Below are 26,394 nucleotides of genomic sequence, written 5' to 3' on the forward strand. Positions count from 1 at the left end.
TTCGGACCCCCGGAGCTAAACAAGTTGGGCAAGCGCCCAAACTACCCTTTAGTTAGGACCTTATATCTCGTTAATTATTAATATTAGAATTATCAAAGTTATTTTAAGCACTAGAGGAAAGTTCAGCCTAATAATAAAAATATAATTCAATTATTTAATTGATAAAACAGAAACGTTCAGCTTGAACGAAAAAGAGGTTTTTACTGTATTCTTCCCCCTTAAGATATCTTATTTTTCCTCGGCGTTTTAAGTTACAAAATATAATAATTTCTAATTTAATTGTCAATAATGAAATTTATTTATTAAGAGCCATTATTTAAAATAAAACTTTTAATATTTTGAGTTACTATATTTTTGCTCTAAGGTGTCACGATAGGGACTTTTTATTTAGCATATACTTGTATGATTTGTATCGTGGTTGAGTTATTATTAAAGGTTGAAATAAGGTGAAAATGATATATTGACCTCGGAGTATTCGGATAACAAATGCTCACCCCGATCGTATCCGGCGCTAAAAAAAAATGTAAATGTTTTTCTGGGGTATTTTTGCGGGATTTTTTTTATTATTTCTTAATTTTCCGGAGGCTGACTCAACGAGTTTGGAATTTAGAAAAAAAAGGGTTTGTTTTTGCGAGAAGACGTAGAAAGAAAGTTTCAGGGAATTTCGCGTCCTTCTGCGTGGAAGCTTGAGTAGGCCGGCAGCCGTTGACGACGGGAAAATATTTTAAATATTCCGATCGGTGAAATTCCGTATTATTTTTATTTCTCTTTTATCGGAATTTGAAGGGCAGCGGGACTTTGCCGGGAAAGTTCGTTTTCCTCGTGTCGACTTGATCCGGGAGTTAGATCGAAGTTAGACAAGCGGGTGAAGTTTAGCGACGTTTATTTAGTATCGAGGGTGTCAGTTGAGACGCCTTCGAACTCTAATCACGTATGTTAGATTGGCATTTGAGTCACTCGTTCTTTTTCTCGATTTCGATTTCGCCGAAGAAAGAAAAGAGGCATGGGAAAATCTCTCAGTTCTCTTTCGTCGCAATCAATTGTAAACAATTTTGTCGACCGCGGATAAGATATACCCGCCTATGAACCTCTCTCTTCCGATGTCTTAATGTTTATTTATACCCGAAATCGCCTTAGCTTAGAACCGTTGTCAAAGGTCTAGAGAGACGTTTTCGAACTCGATGGCTTTAGTCCCGAGTGACGTTCGTTTCTATTATGCCGCCGCTAATTTTAACGCGGCCTTTTGTCGTGATATAAGCCCTTTTCATCCTGGTCGAAGCTACGTATCGATGGAGTCTTTATACGGAGCCCCCGGGGGAACTCGTCCACCAAGTATTCATTGAGGAAAAGCGAGAGAGTAAACACTCGATTAGGGTTAGGCTAAATAGCCTCGCGGGGAAGGGTTTAAAGTTTATAGCGAAAGGGTTCGTTAAGATCTCGAATAGTTTGTATACGAACGATAGAACGGACCGTATTTTCTACGGTTTATCTTCAACCGCATTGTGGACTTACTACAATAAAGTTTCTGGAGAAATTTGGTCGAGAATGGCTAATGTCACTAACCCCCCATTTTGTATTGTTCTTCGTAATTTCGTATACATTCATCCTTAAATACGCTAAACAAAGGTTTATGCCCACTAGCGCAGTTCCCATTTGCGCAGTTCCCATTTGCGCAGTTCCTATTTGGGCGGTTTCCCAAAAGCGCAGTTCCCATTTGCGCAGTTCCCAATAGCGCGGTTTCCCAAAAGCGCGGTTTCGATTATTACGTATATGTATATAAAAATTAATGAAAATAAACTAAAGGAAATTTAAAGGAGATTCCAATGCAATAGAAATATGATTTTCGTAAGCCCTATCTCAACAAATGGGTTGAAAACACCTAACCTAACCTACAGTCAGCGGCGGCGATCGGAAAATATTTCTGTGGGGGCACAGGCCATAATTTTTTCATCCAAAAATTCATACTTAAAACTTAAGCACGAAAATGTACAGCTCTAAATTTTTATTACTATACATATTTTTTAAAGCGTTTTTTTTAATATCTCATCCGTCAATGAATACATTGATAATATCGTAATTAATTTCACGGTTATATCATCTTAACGCTACTCGCATCTGCAATCTCAAAAAAACTTCTGTAAAAAGACTGAATTCGGACCCAAATAAAGGCAGTAAGATAATAAATATTTCCCTGGTTGCTATTTTTCCTCAATTTTATTTCTGTGGGGGCTCAGCCCTCGTTGGTTTTTCCCTGTGGGGGCTCGAGCCCCAGAGCCCCCACGGGATCGCCGTCACTGCCTACAGTGCCTACGCGCCTGCAGCGCGCCCAGCTAACCTAACCTAACCTAACCAGCACTCGGACGCTTTACCTCGAGACCATTTGTGGTTGGAATTTCCTTTAAATTTCCTTTGGTTTATTTTCATTAATTTTTATATACATATACGTAATAATCGAAACCGTGCTATTGGGAACTGCGCAAATGGGAACCGCGCTTTTGGGAAACCGCGCAAATGGGAACTGCGCTAATAGGCTAATATACCCAAACAAATCAACGCGTTAAATTTGCATAAATGTATAGCAGTTTAACGCGATATTTAAAAGTTTATTCGTAAAATGTAGCGATTCGTATTGGGAAAAGTGTAATAGAACGAACGGACGGTCAATCCAATCTACCTACATAAATAAAACAAATCCCACATTAAGGGGACACCACCTGAAAATTTCAAGAATTTCGAATTACTCCGGAATACCAAATGAGCGTGTGGGTATTTTCTCTTTTGATACGTACGCGGCAGTCGGAGTCGGAGCCACGAGTCACCCATCATTCCGACCAAAAGTATCTATACAAGTGGCGGACGGCGCGCTTCGAATTTTTTTGTAATATGGTTATTTTTATTAATACGTCTACGCGTTTGCCATATAAGAGAGTATGGCAGGGTCTACAAGTGTTGGTTGTGTTTTTTTAATCGTTATTCGCTCATCAAAACTGTCCGCGCGTAGAAAACACCTGGTTGCCCTCTAATGGAATTTCTGGTTGCGGAGGAACTGAGAGAGAGAGATTTTCTGTACTTAGTGAAACGGCACGTGTTCCTTTCTACCCACAGGCTAATAACTGGCGTCCGAAAAACCTCACCCGCGTATAGATGCCTTGATTCGTCTCTATCCTCTAATACGAAAACTATTCGCTCCAGAAACGAATTAATTTCGGTTGCTTTTCTTCTTAATTCCTTTGCCCCGGACCAACATCTGCTTACTTTTTCTGGTTCGATGTTTACGTGGAAGTATTGACGAAGGCGTACGGACTATAATAAGTCTATGGCGTAGGATTATAAGCTTACTTTTAGCTTCGGTTGTAATACGAAATTATCTCCGCTTTATTTTTACGGTCCTCCTTGAATTAATTTTGCACGTGGCGCTGATTAGCTAAAGGCTATTTGGTCTCGTCTGAAGCGAAACAATAATGTGCGGTTTGAGTGGAAAAACAAATTGTCTGTTCAAACTGGACGTGTTGCTAAAAAAGTGTACGTAGCTGGATCCGGTGCGGGGGTTTTTCCTGGCTCGTAATAGTAGGCCTTCTATGGAGGGGGGGGGGCTAAAAAACCCCTCTTCCGTTTTATAGGAGCATTTATTCAACAACTTCCGATGAGGCTGCTCTCCTCCTGTTTATAGCAACGTTTTTCCAAAAGATAAAACTCTCGGCACGTGAGTACAAGGGCAAACTGAGGGGGGGACTTCCATCGACCATAACATCGAGGGAGACCGGAAACGACTCTTCTTTACTTCCGCTTTTACTCTCGGATATACTCCATTCTCGGAAAAGAGGGTATTTTGTGGTCGGATTAGTTTTGTAAACACGTCGTATCGCCGACAAAGTTAATTCGTAACTATAGCCTAGAATGCGCTTTTTTTATTTTACGCGAAATAAAACCAAAATACAGGGTTCGTACGCGAGCTGGAAAACCTGGAAAAGTCAGGGAATTTTAAAATATTTATAAAAGGTCAGGGAATTTGAAAATGTTTCCAAAAGGTCAGGGAAAAGTCAGGGAATTTGAAAATGTTTCCAAAAGGTCAGGGAAAAGTCAGGGAATTTAAAAATGTTTCCAAATGGTCAGGGAATTTAAAAATGTTTCCAAATGGTCAGGGAATTTAAAAATGTTTCCAAATGGTCAGGGAATTTAAAAATGTTTCCAAATGGTCAGGGAATTTAAAAATGTTTCCAAATGGTCAGGGAATTTAAAAATGTTTCCAAATGGTCAGGGAATTTAAAAATGTTTCCAAATGGTCAGGGAAAAGTCAGGGAATTTAAAAATGTTTTCAAATGGTCAGGGAATTTGAAAATGTTTCCAAATGGTCAGGGAATTTGAAAATGTTTCCAAATGGTCAGGGAATGTGGAAATGTTTCCAAATGGTCAGGGAATTTGAAAATGTTTCCAAATGGTCAGGGAATTTGAAAATGTTTCCAAATGGTCAAGGATTTTAAAATGTTTCCAAATGGTCAAGGATTTTAAAATGTTTCCAAATGGTCAGGGAATTTGAAAATGGTCCCAAAAAGTAAGGGAATTTTAAAATGACTCCAAAAAATTCAGGTAAATAAATTTTTGAAAGAAAATATTTTTGAAGATTTTTACCTTACATTTATTTACTCTACAAAAATGGTCAGGGAAAATTTGGAAATTTGGTCAGGGAATTTAATTCCGGAAATTTAATAGAAGACGGGGAATATTTCCCCAAAATTGGGTATATCTTGTTGGCATGGGGAGTGCGAAATAAAACTCGTTGGCTTATACTTTCGGTTATATGGTAAAATTGAAAAATCATAGTGTCAGTTTTTTTTTCTTAATCTCAACTGCCGTGAATGACACTCGCGCGAAAATTTTTCATCCTTCGTGTTTTTTTTTTAATAATTTTTTTTATCTTTCGTTTTGGTTGCTTCTGAAATAGGTTTTTTCAACTCCTCTCGCTTCTCTCCTATTATAGCCAAAAATGTTTCGGGGGCCAACGGAACCCGAAATTCGGCGCCCTGAAGAATCCGCCAGAAGAGACAAGTAACCGAGTCGCTCCTTATTTTTACCTTATAGGTCTGTAGAGCCTCGGCCGCTCAGCTGACACTGGGCGCGAACTATCGGAGGTAGGGTAAAGCGCGCGCCTGAGAATGTAGACAGCTCGCGATGGAAAGCGCGTAGGTCGGGTTCGGCGCGCCGTGTTTAGGGTGGGCGACTCGCTTTTTCTCATCTCGCCTACGCCCGTCTTGACCTTTGGCGAACCCGGGTCTCCGAACCATGCAACATCCAAGGCCCCATTCGCACATCTTCTCACGCTCTCTCTCCGCCACATCCTCCTCTCCGCGCCACAAAGATGCTCTTCGCAATTACACAGTCTCCCATTCTCTTTCTCTCTTTACGCGGGGGGGGTCCGCTTTCCCAAATTAAATGGATAGCCTCTTAATTCAATTAACGCAGCGTAATTTTATAATTCAGCCGAGAGAAGGAGCGCATTAATTTTCATATTCATATATTATTGTTAGTCCCACTCTGCCGAACCGTATATGCGCGATATCGGCTACTTTCGTTTAAATTTCGATCCTTTTGAGGTACCTCGAAAACCGACGCTTTATATTTATCTCTCGCGAATAATTGCTTTAATTCTATTGACGTGAGTATTAGTCAATTAGCCGAATTGAAATTTAATTAGTGTAATGTTTCGCGAAACGGGTTACGTTTAAATACAAATGTATTCGCGACCGAAAACTATCGATGCGCCCCCTTTAGTTCGCCATTGAAAGCTAGATAGGTTGCGGTTGGAGCAGATGCTATATTAGTTTTTCCCCATCGCAATTGGTAAATTTTACTTTATAAATAATGATACTGGAATTTTAATATAATTTTTACATCATTTTCTTATATTTTGATAAGTTTATTTAAAAAGAAACGTTCTAACGACTTTTTAATTACGCTAGATCATTGACGCTACCTTGGAGGAGCTAGCGCCGATACGCCACTGACAAGGAGACATCCCGAAGTGTAACCCACCGATTTTGTTCAAACTCGGGGGATTGGTAGACATTCGTGTATCATAAAAAATCCTAAAGGGAATTCATTCAATGGGCAACCGTGTTGCCATGGCAACGAAAAATGTTTTTGACAACACAAAATATTAAATTTTCCCATTGAAAATAACATGGGATTTTGACCTCAAATTGATCAAAAGTTGATCAGTTTTTATGTTTTTTTTGTCAATTTGTATCTATTTTTTTCTATTTTTGGCTTTTCGAATTTTTGAAATTTATTAAAATTTTTCACAGGGGGGGGGGGGGGGCTAGGAATCGTTCAGAATCCCATGTTATTTTCAATGGAAAAATGTAATATTTTGTATTATCAAAAACATTTTTCGTTGCCATGGCAAAACGGTTGCCCATTGAATAAATTCCCTTTAGGATTTTTCATGATTCATGAACGTCAACCAATCCCCCGAGTTTGAACAAAATCGGTGGGTTACACCTCGGGATGTCTCCTTGTTAGACTCGTTTCGGTCGCGAATACTTCAATGAGAACGGATCTTTTTGGAGAGAAAAAAAATGGTTATTCCTTCATATAATATTGAAGGAAATGAAATTGTTCGTTTCCCACTGTTTATTCTTTAGTTGGGAAGGGCGATATGCTAAAAGGTGATGCGCCTCTTTTCGTATTTTGATCTTTTATTCTTTATAGTGTTCTTTTTTCAAACTCGAACCGAAACAGTCATTATTTTTCGCGCTTATAACCTTTTAGAAAAATGTGGGAAAACGCCTGGGAAAGGTGGCGTATTATTTAAATAGTTTCTTTGCCAGGTTTTGTTTATATCGCGTTATATATTTTCATTTCCATTAACTATCTCTCATTCCTTTCTCGCTGGAATGTTTGGCTTCTAACTCATATAGCCAATTAAAATTAAATCCCTTCGCAATAATTTATAGAAGCTGGTTTTCCATCCCCAAGATCCGCCCTTTCTCCCCCCTTAAATTTCAACAATTTAAATACGGTAAAAATCTTCGTCCCTATCAACGCGAATCTATTCGAAACGGCCTATTTTCTTAACAACCGAAAATGAAGGTTTCTTTTTAATTAATGATGCGTGGAACAATAATCCCCGAATTCCCGGCTTTTAAAAGACGTATTTAAAACGCCACACCCCCGTTTTCTTTAATTTCGAAGGGGGTCATTTCGCCAAAATTCCGACTCTCTAGTCATTAAAATGGGTTTAACTCTTATTTTATCCCGGCGTGGGTATTTTGAAAAGTTCCAAAGCTTAATCTGACTTTAAAAGTTAATTGTTTTACTCGAAGTAAAAAAACGTTGCGAAAATGAGGCGTCAGCGCGCGTCTTAAAACGATCTTCTAACCCCGAAAATGATCTCGTCTAAAAAAGATCAGTGACTAATTTTTTTTTACCATATAAGACATTAAGGGGCTCGCGCGCTGATGCTAGAATTGAGGCCCTTTTGGCGAAAAGAGAGAGAGAGAGCGTAGGTCTTTTGTGACGGCGCGTTATGGCATTTACGTATAATGTAAGCCGCCTTAGATTCTAAAAATCCCTCATTACATGACAAATAGTGGCGAAAAAGAGAACTTTTTCCCATGGCCCTTTCACTCGAGAGTGAACGCGCACTTTTAGCTTTTATTTAGTTAGAAACGCGGGGGTGGTTGGCTCGGGTACCCGAGCATGGGGAGGCTTCCAATATAAGATCTCTCGGAGAGTACCCGGGATAGGTAAATGTTAGACGTTTTGCGGGACGGGATCTTTACGACTATATACGAGACGGGTTGCCTTTGGAATGTCGACCACCCACGGGACACCTTCTCGGACAAACGCCCGTTGACCCCTACCTCGCCCGTCCCTCCTCCTCCTCCTCCTGGTACGTAGTTGCCACCTTTACCGGTACCGTATAGCTCCGCTGGCTTACGGACGCGTAGTCTATTGAAAATAAAGAACTTAAACTTATCCAGCGTTCAATTTATCCTCTCGGCGCATCTCTCAACGTCGTCTCTCTCTGACTGGAGTCGCTGGGAGTGGCGGGCCAGCTCGTTATAGAGCCGTTTGCCGAAGAGAGATCTCTCAACCCCACCTTGGACCTACAATAAACACACCTTGGATATAGTTAAAGGATCTTTAAACAAAATCGCCGCTTTTTTTTACGAGCCCCGGTTGCGTTCGCACTTAAAATTGTTCGTGTCCTTAAATTCTTCGGTTTCCCCTTCCATAAAAATTTTTTGAGGTTAACGGTAATAGATAGTGTAGTCAGCTGTTGGCTCGCGTGGCGTGAAGGGCTTGCCACCACCCTCCTACGCGTTGTAACCCGGCCACCCGAATTAATGGGTTTAAAAGTCACTCGATGACTTAGGCCTAAGGTGGTGCATCGGGTGTTAGCTTAGCTGATTATTATTATTATATTAAAAATAATTAAATCAAGTATTCTCGCTGTTCATTCTTATACAGTACGTTCTTCACCGGTATATTACGACGTTGACCAAGGTCAGTCTCGTGTAGAATCTGACTATTTCGGTCATTAGATTCATCCGTAAGATTTGAAGGGTCTCGTTCTCAAAGTCCGAACTGCCCCCTGGTTAACGGCGAGATAAAGGATCGGTCTTCGGGGGGAGGAGACGGTCAGGTAGCTCCGGTCGTGACCGGCTTCGCGAACATTACCGTCCTTTAGTCGCGCGGCGAAGCTCTGTAATAGAGTCCTGTCAGTATATTTAGCACACCCTCTTTAGCGATTTCGGCGTTCCGTAGAAAGGTAATAAAAAGCCAAGTGTAGAGCTGGATTTCTCTTGCCCTTTAATTGAGACGTAAATTCGGTGAACTGTTGGAAGATTATCGTTGCCTGTTTTCTTATCTTCCGTAAAGCCGGAGAAACGACGAAACTATACTTATATTTCCCTTCTTCCTATTATCTTATAGAGACCGCGCTACCGGCAGCACGGTGGGCCAAGAGCCAACATTCTTCAATCTTTTCTGGGACACCTAATGCCCCCCTCCTTCCTAAAAATGATCGCTATAAGAACGAGATCCTCTCCGCGCGATGTAACAACTTACCACCCACGACTACTCCCATTATCGCGCGATTCTGTTATATCGGAGAAAGAGAAAAACCAGCCATCTTTTTTACCTTTCTATTCGAGGTACCCGTACGTGAACGGTGCTTTACCTTTCAACGCGGTTAGTAGCGGCGGGAGCTGGTACAGTCTAACCTTCTCGGACTGTTTCCCCCCCCCCTACCTTTCGCTTATTTTTATTTATTTTATTGCCAATAATAATATTAGTCTGAAATGTTCTTCGCGTTCTGTTTTAGTTCAGTCGATGTATATTTTGTATCATATTTTGACGACGGTATAATAAACACGGGTCTCGCGTGTCGCCGCCGAAGAATTTTTCCATAAAATTATCGTAAATTCATCGATCTTTAATAGTTTTTCCTCTTAGATTATATACATAGTTTCGGAATTAGAATACGCTTATTTACTTTTTCTAGCTCGTTAAAAATAACGATGCTTACTTTATTACGTAGCTAACAATGTACGAATGAGTCAAATCGATAGTTCACGGGTCGTTGACTCGTATATTTTGTTAGTTTTAAATTTTATAATAATTATTTTAGACTAAGTTTCTCAGTCAGGGTTAAATATTTAAAATTAACGACTCTTTTCCTGTTTAATTAACGGATATTTTACTATTATCATTTAGCTAATCTTGAATTAAATGAAATCCTAAATAAATTTAATTACTATTTAATAAATTAGTTTGCCCATTTCTATGTATTTTAATTTTTAAGAACCTATTTTTTTATTTGTTATTCCTCCATTGAAATATGATATCTTTCTTAAAACTTTATTTAAATACTATGTAACAGGGCACCCCAGAGGTCCTATAAAATCCTATATTTTGAAAAATGTCCTATATCATCCTATATTTTTAGCAAAATCCCCCAAAAGTCCTATAAAATCCTATAATTTTGATATTTTGCCCATTTCAAATCCAACCACTCAGTTAAATTGCTAGATTTAGCTATAGGATAAATTCCTATACCAAATCATTCTAGACTATGCTTTTGTTATTGTTAACATGGTTAGCTACTAGTATATTTTTGTGATAAAATGGTTAAATAGTTTATATTTTTTAAGTGAAAATCAAAGATTTATTTCTCTAAATATAGATTTTGTTTTTAAATGCATAAAGTTAGTAAATTAAATAATATCAGCTAGGCTAATACCCAGGACACCACCTTAGGCCTAAGTCATCAAGCGACTTTTGAAGCCTTTAATTGAGGTGGCCGGGTTACACTGCGTAGGAGGGTGACGGCAAGCCCTGCATGCCACGCGATCGAGCCAACAGCTCCCTACACTAACTATTACCGTTAACCTCAACAAGTTTTTATAATAGCATATATAGTCCTAAAAAATCCTATAATTTTGTAAAATAGTCCTATAAAGTCCTATATTTTTAGAAATATAATCCTATTTTTCCTATAAAAAATTGAAGATTTGAGTGGGGGCCCTGATGTAATATATTAGTTTACCCAGATTTACTATGCATTTTATTTTTTTAAGAACCTATTTTTTGCCATTTCTTATGGCCATTTTTTATTTAAATTATCTCGTAAAAATATAAAACCATATTCCCAAATTGATTGATAACTACGCGTAGTATCGAAATTGAATCATTAATTAGACGAATTGATGGCGTAACTTAAGCCCGCTGTCGAATTTCGCGTGGCTAATACGGAGCGCGTAATTCCTCGATATTACGTCTTTTGGCTGTTTTGATTCTAGGGTTTCGCCCAATGTAGGTGATATTGGCTCGGAGATTTACGAGCCGGTAGACTTGACCTATTTGGGACGTGAAAGGCTCGCTTATAATTAGTTTCCCACAGCAGCCTCCGAAAAGGGATATATCCGGAGAGACGGCCTTTAATCTCTCTCATTTTACACGCTTTAAAGCGTCTCTCGTGGCTAGATGCGTCAAGAATCCGGGCTGCTTAATTGGAAGACGCAGCCCGTACCCCGCCCTATAACCTTACCTATCTCGAAATATCTGGAGCGTCACTCGCATCCAGCTTAAAGGGAACCGCTAAGGTGACTCTCCGGAATTCTCGCGGTTTCTTAAAATAGTCATGTTTTTGACGACATGGGCGGGGGTGCCGCCGATGCCTGGCCCGTAATTTAGGACCTCCGAATTTCCCCCGAAATAGATATTCGGTAACTCGCGTACTAAACTTGTCTCGAGGTATCGCGTAAGCGTATTCGGTGCCCTGGCGGACGGACGAGTCGCGACAATAATACCGTTAATGGAGGAAGTTTGTCGTTTTCTCCACCGAAAACCATATTATACCGGAAATGCCCGAGACTTCCGCCGTATGGCGCTGTCGGTGCGTTTTTTCCCCCTCGATATTTACTGACAGAAATGAGTTTCAACGCGATACTCGAATCCCCGTCTCTTTCTTGTCGAACCGATTTATTGATCCTAGGCGTGGGCCTCGCCGAAATGAAATACACCCTCGGACAGAAATGTTATACGCCTTCTATTTAGCCAATGGAAAAACGACCCATTTCGATAAATTAATACGATAAGTGCGTTAGCGACCGCTAGAGGGTACTACGTACGTACACCCTCTTTCGCGCCAAGTTTAGACGACGTCGTAGGAGCTTGAGTAATGACGAAGGTATAGATCCGAATTTAATTTCAACGCCGCGTCTATTTGGATTTATCGGAAAGCTGATAAATAACGAGCGATTCAGTCGGAGAGAACGAAACGGCATCGTTCCTAATTGTCGACTTCACCCCGAACATCCGCGTATTGCTATTGGAATACTTCAACGGGGCGTATAGAAAAATATACAAAGCGTGTGTTTTTTATAAAGGGAATAAGGAATTAAAAGCAATTTATTCTAGCGCGAGCCAACGCGTTTCCGCCCGTCTTGAGACAAAGCGCGGAAGGGGCCTTTTATTGGCGAAAATACCTTAGCCCCGTTGATAAATTAGTCAGCTCGAAATATTAGAGATTGTATATAAGTATTCTCCTCTCCGTCCGCGTACATTCCGAACGAGGGATGAATGTATACGTCTTCCATTTGGCCTTTCTCTTAATAATGCAAGGATAGTATTATTAGAGGGAGAGGCGACCATCGGAGAGTGGCCGTTGTCCGCGATCGATGGGATCGGTAGCGGCGGCCGAAAGAGAGAGATAACTCTACCTCATTCTCCCGTTTTACTCGGTTCGAGCCCTTGTCTCTTAATAATACAAGCGTAACCCCTCTATTCCCTCTCTCGCGTGATATACAGACCCTATTCGCGGTTCTGTCAATGCGAGGAGACTCACCTCGCTTTTTCCGCGTTATATATTTTTAACGCGCAACCACTCGTAAGCGATGGCCTTGTTCGGCTGAGCCTAAGAACGGGCCGCGTCTTCCTCCGATCCCGTCGAAAGGGGGCGAGACATTTCGGAAATATACGGAGGAGAGACGCTGATCTTCATCCTCGTCCCAAAATGGGGATGCTGGAAGATGAGGATTATTCCAACGAGAAAGATGTTTGTCTCTTTTCCCTATTCTCTCTCTCTCTCCCTTTTTTAACGACTTTGTTTTCGTCGTCCGCGAACGGGAAGACCCTCTTTTGTCTCCCCCATCCATCCTGATCCCTCCTGATACGCGTAGTCCCCGTCCTCGCGCGCCGTTTTCCAACGTCCGCGTCCCCATCGCGAACAGCCTTTCCCTTCTATCGCTTTCAGCTTTTCCTTTTCGCCACATTAGCCGCACGTGGCGGAAATCCACGTCATTTCCTCCCCCCTCCCCCTTCCCTCTTTTCTTCCTTTTACACTTCGACACACACGCGTACACCCCTAATTTTATCAACCGGGGCCGCCCTATTGGTCCGTTCGTACCACGCGGGCTCTCGCGGCGCGTTATATTTTTCCTCCGAAAGAGTCGAAAGTGGAGCGTTGTAACGCCGGGTTTCGAGTACTCACCCGTTGCCGGGACTTAAGTATCGACTCCGAAGTACTCCTCGTAGTCGCTACCAACTTGGATGAACGGAGTGTTATATTCGGGAACTTTGACGGCGGAAACGGGGAGCTCAATCTCGCCATTGTTTATACGCGTTTGTTGGTATGCTGCTGGAGAATGTAGGCTACGAGAGAGAGAGAGAGGCGATTATGGAAGCTGGTTATTTATAGTTTATTATACTAGATAATGAATGATATCGGGTGACGCCTCACGTTGGCCATCGTGGATTTCGGGTTTGAACTCCGCAACAACTGTTCGTTTTTATAGCGAGGAGTATAATGGATGACGGTCGGGTTTAGGACTCGGGTCGTCGGAATATCCCGATAATAGAGCGGGACACGTGGCGTCCGTCACGCCTCCTCGCCCTTCACCCTTGCCATTTGACATATTGCTATGACGGATTGGAAATTAGTACGTCCGAGTCGCCACATCATAATGCCTCGGCCGCCTCGGAGACTAATCGCGATAGTCAGTCGATCAGGCCAACGCGATTGAGACATCCCCCTTCGGACACTCTCGCCGGCGTCGTCTGTATAATAGGCCTTTGATATCCTATTCGTCCTCTCCTCGCTTAAACCCAATTAGTATATCATTTCCATTAAGAATCCCCCAGCCTCGCCTCGTATTATCATTCCCAACTCCGAGGCCCGACAATGGATTCCGGGACATCAGTTTCGCCTATTCGTATACAGGGTGTTTCAAAGGTTACGCAAACATTTTTAAGGAGTTGTAGTGGGTGAGTTGAGAAGTATGCCTGTTTTCTCCCATTTTACTACGATGAGTAAAAAGAGCGCCAGAGAGCTTCAAAGTGTGGCTTACTAGCCCCTGGAAGTAGGCTGCAACAAGCGCAAAACCAAGTGGCAGGGACTTTAAATATTGTTTAAGTTTACCTTTTTACGCTGGTTAACTCGATTCGTTTACAAAGTCCTTTTTTGCTATACACAGGAACCCAAACCTTAATGTTCGCGTTTCCCTGCTGCTTCGTTTTGCGCTTGTTACAGCCTACTTCCAGGGGCTAGTAGGCCATTTTTTGAAGCTCTCTGGCGCTCTTTTAACTCATCGTAGGAAAATGGGAGAAAACAGGCATACTTCTCAACTCACTCCCTACAACGCCTTAAATATTTTGCATAGCCTTTTGAAAAACACCCTGTATATAATTTCGTCCATATTATCCATTCTCCGTAAGTTTTAACTAAAGTCCGAGATGGCCGGGGTGTCCTTTTTACGGGGGAATAGCACGCGTTTTGGCCATTGAATTTAACTTTTCTCGCCTCCTCATTTTTATCCCACTTTATTCATTCTTATTCTTTTTTCCCGTTAAATAATATTTCAAACACGTATTTCGGTAGCGCATTCTATCAGGCCTACTTTCTATTATTCCCAAAATACCTCAGGGCCCGTTATTATAAAAAGGGCACCCGGCGAGCCACCACCCCCGCGGCCGTTTTGCGGTTATAAAATATGGCACGATAACAATAGGAGAGGGTGTGTCGACCCTTTTTAATCGAGGATTTTTTTTCTTGACTCTTTTTTTTTATCCCGGACGTGACGTAATGACGTATCGTTCCCCTCCTCCTTCTTCCTCTTCCTTTTACTATTAACGGGTGGCAGGTACCACGTCTTCCGGCGCGCGCTTCCAGCCAGTCCAAGAGGTACCTGTATAAAAAACAGTTCTTGCTTAGGCTTATACCTACGATAAAATGAGCGGGCAGCTATCCCCGCCCAAGTTAGAGTCCCGGCTCGATCGAATGGCTTCGTGCTTAGTAGACGACGGCTTTTCTAACTTAAACCTAGGATTATCTGGCAATAGAGTCGGTAACTCGCTTCCCCCGTTACTTTTAATAGTCAAACTGTCAACTGAGGTCCCTACCTATATAGTTGGCCTAAAAAAAGTTAAAGTTCAGTTTCCTTTAACTGACGAAGACGTTTATAGCGTTAGGGTCATTAGCGAAATAGCGCTTTTTGTTTCCAGTCTCGCGTACGTAGGTCTCGTTAGATTCTGTGGCGTTTTTGACCAGTCGACGACAAAACAAGGTCGCGAAGAGTCGCGTGAATGTATGGAAGGATAGAAGTAGTTGAACATTGAGCCAGGATTTTTTAGGGCTTCGGTTTTTCGCAAAGACCTCCTTTTCGCTTCTCTTACGGCGTTGTCCAGTCCCTGTCAAAAGGTAAGAAACGCGATATACTTTCCCGATCATTCATTTCGGTTTATATAGAAAAGTATCTAACATTCTTTTATATTTAAATGGAATCGCGAGTTGGGTTTGTAGAATGGGTCCATTGAAGGGTCAAGCCAAAAAACGCCAAGTTTATTATTGTGTTTGAGATCAAAGTGGCGCGCGTTCGAGTGCGAAAATACACTTCGTTCATAATGGACGGTGCTATAGTGGGTGTGGGTTTGGGTTTCGGTTTGAGACCCTCGGGCTGACCAACTTCTTTGTTGTTACGAATTTCAAAACTGGCGCGCGCACCTACCTTTGAAGTCGCCTCCTGTTTTTTTATTCGGGGGTCGTCTTTGTGTCCGTGTTAGTACCGCCTTTACTGTCCTTAAATTCCTTTCATTGATTCACTCTGTGTCCAGGTAGAAAGGCGGGGGGGGGGGGGGGGGGAGGTACGAAATTTTAAAAAGTATAGGTATAAAAGGTAAAAAGGAATTCTTAGAAGTATTTTGCTATTTTGTCCGCAAAATGAGGACTTTTTATTCCGCGTCCTCGGGTTAGAAGCGTCATTTTTTAAAGCCAACGAAAGGTTAAAATAACTGTCACGTGACATTTTCGCTTTATAAATAGGGGCAACTCTTTGAATGTAGCCGAACGTTCGTGCCTCCGAGCTTTCGGTTATCGGACAATTACTTTTGACGTATCGAGTAAGCGCGGTCTATTGAGAAATACTAGCGAAGACGCGCTGGTTCGAGTTTCGGGTAGCGACTGTAAAACGTACATTCGCTTCGGTCCCCGGGCCTATTATCCTCGGAAAGAATTGTACTTTTGGGTTGACAAGTTCGTAGCGCGTGTCGTTCGCCATCCATTATTTTTTCTACGACGACCGTAGAGAGAGTCCCATTTGGCCCGGGTATTCCCGGGGACGTAGCTGACCCTGACCTTGACATCGGGGTGGTCTCCTTAAAGGTTTCTTACCTTTTCGCGTCGACTCTCGGCGGAACGTAGGCTGGGGCGAAAGATGAGTTCATTTACGGAGAGAGCGCCTTTATGATGTATATGTGCCCACTCTGTTTTTCTTTTGGCATCCTTTTAAAACGCGCGGATTTTTCGTATTTTAACAAAGAATATTTTTCTCCCGTTTTTCTTCTCTCTCGGATTCTTGATCTGGCTTTTTTGACGGTAATTAAGCCGCGTTTGGAACTTCTTTTTCTTTCGGTTTCGCGGCGTGCGCTGCCGCGGAAAGTAGTTTCTTTCCCTCGACGAATTATCATTTGGGTTCTTGCCCCTCCGAAAAATAAGCAATCGGAATGCGTTTTTTTTCTTCTTTTATACGTATCGTACATATTTTCTCTTCTTTTTCTCGACGTGGGTTTCGAAGAGGCTTTTTTTCCTGTTTGAAACGCCAAAAGAAAGGGAGAAAATGGTTTATTTTGACGTGCAAATATAAAAAATACGCGCCTGCCAATTCGCGCGGGAGACTAGTTCGTTTTTGCGTTTCGTTATCTCGCCCATGGTTGAGATTGTATTGGGCAATCGCTGTTTTTCTATTAAATAAATACTATATTAAAATTTACAAATTTCAGTCCAATTTAAATTTCTTGAAATAAAAATTTTATCTTAAACTTGTTAATTTCGTTAAAATACGGAAATTATCATTTTCATAGCGTATGAACTTGACCCTTTTTAACAGGGTTCGTACACGACCTGGAAAACCTGGAAAAGTCAGGGAATTTTAAAATGTTTCCAAAAGGTCAGAGAAAGGTCAGGGAATTTTAAAAGATTTCCAAAAGGTCAGGGAATTTTAAAAGATTTCCAAAAGGTCAGGGAATTTTAAAATCATTCCAAAAGGTCAGGGAATTTTAAAATCATTCCAAAAGGTCAGGGAATTTTAAAATCATTCCAAAAGGTCAGGGAATTTTAAAATCATTCCAAAAGGTCAGGGAATTTTAAAATCATTCCAAAAGGTCAGGGAATTTTAAAATCATTCCAAAAGGTCAGGGAATTTTAAAATCATTCCAAAAGGTCAGGGAATTTTAAAATCATTCCAAAAGGTCAGGGAGTTTTAAAATCATTCCAAAAGGTCAGGGAATTTTAAAATCATTCCAAAAGGTCAGGGAATTTTAAAATCATTCCAAAAGGTCAGGGAATTTTAAAATCATTCCAAAAGGTCAGGGAGTTTTAAAATCATTCCAAAAGGTCAGGGAATTTTAAAATCATTCCAAAAGGTCAGGGAATATGAAAAAGTCCCAAAAAAGAAGAAAATTTTAAAATGACCCAAAAAAAAATCAGGCATATAAATTTTTAAAAGAAAATATTTTTAAGTTTTTACTTATTCTACAAAAATGGTAAGGGAAAATTTGTCAATTTGGTCGGGGAATTTAATTCCGGAAATTTTGTACGAACCCTGTTTAAGGGCTTTGGAGGATACGCGTAATATTAACTCATCCACACGTGGTATATTTAGAAATTACCTCATAAGGCATCGTGGTATAGCGAATAAATCATTTTCGGCACAAATGTATCGTGGGAAAATATTTTGATAATGACTTTCGTCTATAAATTTGAAAGGATAATACCCTCTCCCTTATTTCTGTCAATATTTCTCCCATTTAACGTTGTTAAGAAATTAAGCGCGTCATTTACTTCTAACGCGTACGTATAGTTCCTCTTTAAATGATAATTACGATACGGGAACTTTGTCGCCGAATAAATCCTTTGAAAAAAACGTTAACTTTATCGCCAAGCGCGCAATTGATTATCTAAATGGCCTTAAAAAAGGAACTTAAATAATATCCCGAAAAAAATGAAACAAAAGACGAGCTTGTTTCGGGTGGTCGCAAATTGGAACCAGGAAGAGCGAGAAAGAATATAGTTTGTTTGGATTTTCAAACTGTCGCAATCTCTTCCTAATCTCTGTACATGGACAGACAAAATAATGTATCGGAGAGAAAAAAAAACAATCATTCTTTTATAATAATCGCTTTCAACCCCCGCTTGTAAGCCGCGTATAAGTCTAAACTCGGCAATATTTTACCGCTTGAATAACCGTTTTCTTCCTCATCGCGCGACTTTGGATAATAATAATGAGCGACTCTTTTTTCTCTTCTTAAAGGTTCGGTTAAAAGACAGTTGCGGGGTTGGCATGGGAAAGACCTAGAAGCTCATCTGAGCCGAACGCGCTGCCGTATTGTTCTTAGCGAATATAAGGGAAACGATGGAAAAGAGCGGATAGAAAAAGGGTCAAAAAGAAGGAACTTGTAGCCCCTTTTCTCCCTCATTTTTCGACAGCCATTCTTCGCGTTCGCCTTTTGTCTTTCACCCGCCTTTTATTACGTACCGAAAATGAGCTGGAATTAAAAGATAGCCGATACCCCCCCGTTGGACGTGCTGACCAAAATTTTGATTATTTTCTGGCAACGAAGCTTAGAATTTAACGGGCTTTTTCTCTCGAATTTTAAGCCTAATTGTTAGTAAAAAGATGGGGCTTTCAGCCAAAAAATTATTATTTTTTCGCGTGTCCTCCAAAATGTTTTACTTCCGTACGCGAATTTGACTATACGGTTCACTTGGTTATTGGTCGACTGTAACCGCCCTCTATACCAAAAAAAAAACTTACACAGTTGAGAAGGAAGCGTCAACATTAAGCTCGCGCGTACTGCATTTTTTCTTTGTTATTTCTTTTAATTGCGCGAAGGTTAGTTCTAATATTTATTTTTAGACTCCGATTCTCAGTCGCTTTTTTTTTTTCGTTCTCGTCGGTGGAAATTTCGAAGGAAAATTATGGCGAGTTCATACGGTGCTACAGCGTGTAACGTTTTATATTATTTCTACTTTATTCTTGGTTGGTGGTTTTCTTTTGTGGCGCGGATGTGGAACGAAGCCGAGCTAGCTATTCCAACAGCCGCTTTTCGCCACTTTTACGTCTTTCCACTGGTTTGTTTTTCATTCTAACAACTATACCGTTAGACGATGGTTTTTTGGAGGTTTTCAGCGCGCCATTTTGAATAACCCTTACGGCTATCGTTACAATATCCGCCCTTTCGAATGACGTAGTCAATGACGGAATCCGTTACTTAAGCGTCGAAATAACCCCCTAACCACTATACCGTTAGACGATGGTTTTTCGGAGGTTTTCAGCGCGCCATTTTGAATAACCCTTACGGCTATCGCTACACTGTCAGAGCTATCGAATGCCAGAATCCGTTACTCTAACCCCCACAGTTTAACTGTGAATATTCGCCGTAGGTATGTACCGTAGTCTCTCCTTTTCATCTCCTTCGCGCTATGTTATTTTAACAGCTTGCGCGGCGTAAGTGTGTCATTTTTCAAAACCGGAAACGCGTTTTTGCAGGCGCGTCTTGGGCCAAAAATGTGGATAAGTTATATTGACGGGAGGATGGGGTAGAACCTCCTTCCCCGTGTCGTTCGCATCCTGTTTCATCAGGTAAATTCGTTCGTTTATAAATACCCTTTCTAGAAGAGTCTGAAAGGCCTCCGGATCCGCCGGGTGGAGGGTGCTTTTAGGGGTGCGAGTAACAGCTGACTGGGACCTGGTACCGATCCTGAGGTGGCGACGTTCACTTCTACGCCGTAGGCTGCCGACGAAGGTTTTTTTACTTGGCGGTACGCCCGAGAATACGTGTAAAGAATCAACAGTCTGACAATTTTTTTTTTCGTTCGAGTGTACTTTTAAGCTTTTGGTTTTTTAATTGAAATCCTATACAGTCAGCTGATACGCTTCTTCAAAGTTCTAGTCCAAGGATGATTCCGTATCGAAGGTGGAGAATTTGGTTTATAACGTTATAGTTAATAAATACAGCGTTTACCAAATATCTAGCTATCGATTGAATTGTTAGGTGACTCGGGAGATGCTCTTAATCTCGTTGAGTAATGACTGCATTCTTCATTGCCCACGCGCGTTTGTATCTTTCTCGGGCACTTTCATTATTTTACGAAGGAAGAATATTTGCGACGAAGGCCGTCCGTGCACGCGGCTCAACGTTATTAGTGGGCAGATCTCCGAGTTTCTCAAGGACGTTGAACGACCAGACTATCTTTAAAATGTAGATTTCTCCTAGTTTTTTTTGCCGTACCGATATTTTTTTAGTGGAAACCTAGCGGAAAAAACGAGAAAGAAATTGTAATTACAAAACGGGAGGCCCACGTTTTATATAATCATAAAGAGACCAACGGCGGATGGTTTTCAATCCAGGTTGGACCAGGATATAACGCGATATTGTTTACAAAAGTTCCCGAAAATGTTAACGCCCTTAATACGTCTAAAGGTCGGTCGTTTCTTAGTCGTTACGGTCCGTTTACTCTCGATTTGATCGGCGTAATATAAAAGATCTCGTTAGAAAGTTTAAATCTCGAAATTAGCTTTAAATTTAGCGGTAAATTAGCGAAACACGTAAATTTGTCGTCGCAAAGGCCTAAAAAGAAGATATATATCCCCCTTTATTTTTAAATCGTCGACCTGACTGACGTTCGAGTTGCAAAATTAGGAAAGTTGAACAGCACCTAAAACCTATTTATACTCGGTCGGCTCGCAGTCAAGATCTCGGGTTAAAAAGTTGCGCGACTGCGGTTTTCGTACGAAAAGAGTGTCTGAGGCAGTCTGCCTCCGTCTCGCCGCGTAAAAGACTGGCGACTTTCGGGCTGATTCGGAGGCCAAAAAACTCAGTTTTTCAGGCGCGCGTACTCTCCCCTTACCGATACGTTCCTCAGACGCGATTCTTTCGGGGCGAGGGGCTATTTAGACGCGCGAAGAAAAGAACTTTGCCGCTGAGACGCGTGTCCGTCGCCCGATACGTAAGAAAAGGAGCGGCGCGTGCAACAGATGCTGGAGTCCCTTTGTACCTGCCTGCGAGTACGGCTTTCCCCTCGCTGAATACATTATATAGCGAGCGTATTCCGTAGCGGAAGCGAGAGGGGGGTTGACACCCGACCGAAGGGAAAGTTCAATCCTGTATTCCAACTTCGGGACGTTCGCTCTCCTCTCTCCGCTCTGTTCCTCCGATACAACTTTTTGGGTAAGTTTTTACTTCAGTCGAGTTGGGGACGTAGTTCGGTGTAAGTCGGGCGCTCTTCGGCTCCTCCGTCGCGTATATAAGTGTCTCGTACGAGTCCCGTTTCTCCACGACCTACTCTTCATCTGTATGTGCCAGGTAGGCTCGATTTGATGGACTTTATTAATTTTCTTCTCTTCTCCGCGGCTTCTTTGGATTGCCTCTTTTAATGGTTCATTTTATTACCTTTTTTTAAAGGCGCGTTACTTCAAAATATATAGTTTTTCCCATCAATTTACGATTTAACTCGTTTAAATGTATTTTTTTAACCAAATTTATCTAACGCGCGATTGTCTAGAAAAGATACGGTTCAAAATAGCGCTGTTAATCCTAAAATACCGTGATTTATTAAATATGATATAGATCTTTTTAAAATATGGGAATTCGATTTAAAGCCAGATACTATAATCAAATTTCGGCGTATAAAAATAAATTACGAAGAAGTTGGGATGCAATGAACTTTCTATAAAAATAAATCTTTTTTTTTTGGTTCTTTGGCTTCGAGTGAGGCGTTTAATTTGAATGAGAGACAAATATTTTCGAATCGCATTTGAAGTTCGCCGCGCTCACTATTCGTTCCCATCTTTTGATTTAGTGCCTTTTTTATTTGAATCTGGGGTCCACTATATACGTAGTCATTTTAAAAAGAAACTATTTCTCGCGGGTCTCAACTATTAATCCCGACTTGGTCAGAATGCATTAACTCTGCCAAAACAATAAAATTCCAATTTTATTTTCGGCATTCGGTACTATAGTCTTATCTGACATTTGATTCCCAGTCTTTGAACCGCACTTCGTAACGATTTAGCGTATAGTGTTAGCTAACATCGACAGCCTTTTCTGCGGGGTGAAATATTTTCTTCCAAATCACTCGGTCTTTTACCCAAGTGATTAATTTATTTTAAAAGACTTCAACGAAATCCTAGTTTCGAATTAATTTTATAAGAAAGGATAATATTAAAAAAAAATATTAAACGAATTTATTTAACAAAAGAGTATTAAATATATATATATTCAAAATATTTTTTGGAGGTTTTACTATTTAAAATAAATAAAGCTCGCGCATCGACTAAAATTCCTAAATCATAAGGGTTAACATCTTCAAACATGTTTTGATTTAATGCCAAATAAAGCCGGGTCGTAAAAGTAAGATACTGAGGAATTTTGGGTTCAAAATCAGCCGCGTTGTTTATAAAATTTCGAACTTAACCTTGGTGGTTTCTTTATTGACTATATAACTACTAAAAGCGGCTCGCCAAAGAATGTATATAAAAACTAATAACGATGGAGGGTGGGGGTGATAATCCGCGGCACGTCGATCTCGAATCGATCGTGAGCCGAGGTAATTTATTACCAAATGACAGTAAAATTATCAAATATTTTTACGCTCCAATTTTGACTTTAAATCGAACGGAAGGATGAAAGGAGAAATAACCGCGGCTTTGTGCCGTTTTGAAGAAGAAAAAAACGCCAACGATTTATCTGAATTTTATTTTATTTTCCTTCGGCTTCTGTATTTCTCTCTTAAATATGAAAAAAAGGCAGAAAAATACTCCGTGGGGGAACGTTTGCTAAGCTCAATATGGAAGCTCGGGAAGTGTGTATATATACCGAGAGGAAAGGAGATAAAAAATATTTTTTTCGTCCTTAAAAGATGGCCGATTTTTATCGTAACCCTCCTTGAGCAATACAGCTTCCTTTTCTCATCCCGAACTTATCTTATTCGAACATACGTCCTTTTTTTACGCAATAAGAAAGGATGGTTAAATATTTAAACGAGCGGTGTACCTTTTTTTAAATTTTGGTGTTTCTCGCTCTTCACCTTTTCCGGCGAAACTGAATGTTAGGGAAAGTACACTGCTAGATGAATTTCAATTACCAGGACCACGCGCTATATATTAATATTCTCGGGGGATAAATTAAAAATCCCATTTCAAAATTTAAAATGAGGGGGATTTTATCCCTTGGCATTCTTTGAGACCAACGTCTCCTTAGCTTTCTCTAAATATTTAATTGCGTGAGGATTTTTAAGCCATCTCTTTTCTACGGGGTTTGTTTGGATCGCCCTTCCAAAAGAGTGGCATTTAAAGGGAATTTTAAAAGCGTTTATCTGGAGAAACGCTCTCTCGGTGGGATTTATTTCGTCCGTAGAATGCCGTCGCTATATTTATTGTTTTGTTCCGAAGACTTTCGAAAAGGCCGGATAAATGAGTTTTGAAAATTAAAATTCCATTTCGGCGCGGTGCACCCGTTTCTTAAAATATTCTAAATTGTGTCGCTTTACACCCTTTTTCTCTTAATGACTATATATGGTCGCGTATTATTGTCCTAATAGGCGAAATGTTTGCGGAGAATGTTAGCCTGATTCGTCATCTAACCTAAAAGAAAATAAGATTTCAATTTCCCGAGAATGCCTCCGGAAATACGAAGAGGGTGCGCTACTATTTTGAATGTAGGCATATCTCGCGCGGGAAACGATGCCTATTTTTTTTCTTTCATTCTCGCGCGGAACAAAAGCTTATAAATATTAGTCGCAGCGACTATAAATAGAGTATTCTTCTTTTTGTTTTCTCGCAGTTGAGTGGTAAACGGAGCCTAAGTTTCAAACTCGCCGTGCAACAGCGAGACCGCGAATTGTGGAGTCATCCGCCTTGCCACCGTCAGCACCAGTTCCCATGTCGGAGCTATGAGCGGCGCCCTTACCGGCCACCGCGAGAGGACGTTTACCACGAAGAAGAAGAAGCCGATTACTACGACTACACCTCCTGCTGCAGCGTCACCAGCCCTACTTTGGCCGGTCGTTACGGGGTGTCGGGCGGCGGAGGCGGGCCGGCGGTCACCTTCGAGACCACGCTCCCGGAGAAGGACGCCGACGACGAGGACACCACCGGCGGACAGTGTCTGCTGACCCCGGGTCACCGCGGTCAAGGATACCCTTCGGTCCAAGGCGGGGTTCAGTCGCCGACCATCTCGGTTTCCGGAGGCTCGAGTCGATCGAGGGCTCCTCCGCAGCAACATCAACGCATTTCGGCCAACGGGCGCAAAGGACGAGTTGTCGCCGCCGCCAAACGAAGACCCTTCTTCGGAAAGATGGTTCGAGCCGTCGCCAAGCAGTTCTTAGCCGACGAAAGAGATCGCAAGTACTACGCCGACAATTACACCTGTTGTCCGCCGCCTCTCTTCGTCATTCTGGTCACTCTCGTTGAGGTAAGCCCTATTTCCACTCTGTACATCTTTCGCGGGGATTCAGTAGGCCTATAACTTCAAAATGCAGCTCGTACGATTTATCATATTGGTAAACCCCGATGCAAACGCGCGTTTATACGCGATCTATGTACTCCAATTTTCGTTAAAGGTGTTTGAATCTTCTATATATCGGCGCGATAATAAATAAATGAACGTTTTAGCGCGAGCGATAAAATTTAACCTTCCTCTAAATGGCTTTTAATCCGCGTGACCCATGCCAATCACGGTTTCTCTCGGCGCGAGTGGCTTCGCCTTTCGTATTAAGCTTTCGAATTCAAAGTACGTCTCAGACTCGGTCTGAAAAACATTTTCTCGCGGCGAGTCGTAAGAAACAAATTTATTCCCAACTGGAGAAAAGGAGATTGGGTTCAAATGAAAAAGGTCGAGATCAGGGTGGTCCCCCGCGCTAAAAAAGGGGTACACTCTATTTCCCTTTAAAGCCTAGCCTCGGCCTTTTTTAATAGGCCTTCGTAGCCTCGTATCTCTCTCTCCTTAAGAAAAGAGCGGCTCGTGATAAAGAAATAACTCGGTTTTTCAAATAAGAGAAAAAAAGAATATATATATATATAGTCTTTCCGAGTTAGCCACAACTCACCTCTCTCCAAGGTTTCCCGATTTTTTTTGTGTGTGTTACGTACAAGTTGAGTTCTTAGAGTCGAGGCTTCGATAGCGATGCCAGTTAACCTTCCACTTAGCATATAGTGATATTTTTTAGCAGCCAGCGACTTCCCACGCCGTCTGCCCAAAAAAGCAAAATAAACCTTACCGCGGTGGCCAGATCGTATTTGGGACTATTTCTTTATATTTATTCCGCGCGTTCCTTTTATTTTTTGGCGACTTTCTGTGTGGCCCGCGATCCCGGAGGAAGTCCGCGCTAAAAAGGTAACCGTATTTCCTCCTCCGACTTCGTAACCTTACCGTTTTATAATATTATAAGGTATACGCTATTCGGCGCGAGCGGCGTTTTTCAAACGTAACGACGTCGAAAACAAATCGCGGTCGATCCATAAAAAGCCGTAGACGGCAGGTGTGGTCCCCCGAGTCAATACGATTATTCCATTTTGTTTTATTTTCGCATAAGGCATCCGCCAATTTTTATTAGCGCCTATGATGGCAAAGTTCAAATTTGTCAATAGAATTATTACGGTCTTCATTCTTTCGTAAACTGACGGGGTTTCAAAAGGTTGTAGTTAAATATTGCCCCTTTTAAATTACCTCGACAACTTCTATTCCATCCACCGCGCAAAATATCAAATTTGCGTGAATCGTAAATCGGATACGGTGAATAATTAACCTATTGAAATTGGTGCCCACCATTTCTGTTTTTATAAATGGGTCAAACTATTTTTTTAAAGTTGTTGACCAATTCCCCTCACAATAATAATAATAATTTGTTCACTTCTTCCCGATTATTTCCATTGTTTGGCTCCGAGTTATAACCTTCCCCGCTTTCCGCTATTGCGAATCGAATGTGGGAGAGAATTGTATTTTGGTGGTAGGTTCATCTGGTACATACTGTTGGCCAGAGAAAGGGAGAGACACGGCTACGCTCGCAATTACGGCGATACAGTCGAGTAAATAAACGATGGCCTCTTCGCTTCCTTTTCTTTTTGCGCGCTCCGAGAAGGGCACGCGCCCCGGACGCGTGTCGGTTCGATATGCCCCTCCCCCCCTCCCTCCCTTCTTCTTTTCCAAAATATAATCTCCTTATAGCCGAATCTCTCTTTTTTTGGCCGCCCTCGCGCGCTGTCCCTATCCGACTCGGCCCGGCTCTTTCCGCTTGACCAATCACGCCTAATTTGGGGGCTACTCCTTTTTCTTCGTTCCCTCGGAGAGCCTACTCGCGCGGACCTTCGGGACTCCTCTCCCCGCGTGCCACTATTC

General features: G+C 41.5%; 1 protein-coding gene across 5 annotated transcripts in view; it reads left to right on the forward strand.

The window, feature by feature from the left end:
* The window catches only part of LOC149932898 (rhomboid-related protein 2-like), a 128,796-nt gene that overhangs the window by 91,606 nt on the left and 10,796 nt on the right, over positions 1 to 26,394 (forward strand). For 3 of the 5 annotated variants that reach the window (XR_016473270.1, XM_090157489.1, XM_090157488.1), the window contains one exon: positions 23,842 to 24,471. Coding sequence is in view for 4 of the 5 variants with exons in the window: in XM_090157489.1 (XP_090013615.1) it covers positions 23,842 to 24,471 (630 nt within the window). In the remaining variant the exon portion in view is untranslated. Of the gene's footprint in view, positions 1 to 19,007; positions 19,130 to 21,255; positions 21,364 to 23,841; positions 24,472 to 26,394 lie in introns of those variants that run through there. The other 2 variants (XM_090157490.1, XM_090157491.1) reach the window with 2 other exon arrangements.

Source organism: Leiobunum rupestre, chromosome 8 (genome assembly GCF_980474605.1).
Source record: "Leiobunum rupestre chromosome 8, qqLeiRupe1.1.hap1, whole genome shotgun sequence".
Classification (NCBI taxonomy): Eukaryota; Metazoa; Arthropoda; class Arachnida; order Opiliones; family Sclerosomatidae; genus Leiobunum; species Leiobunum rupestre.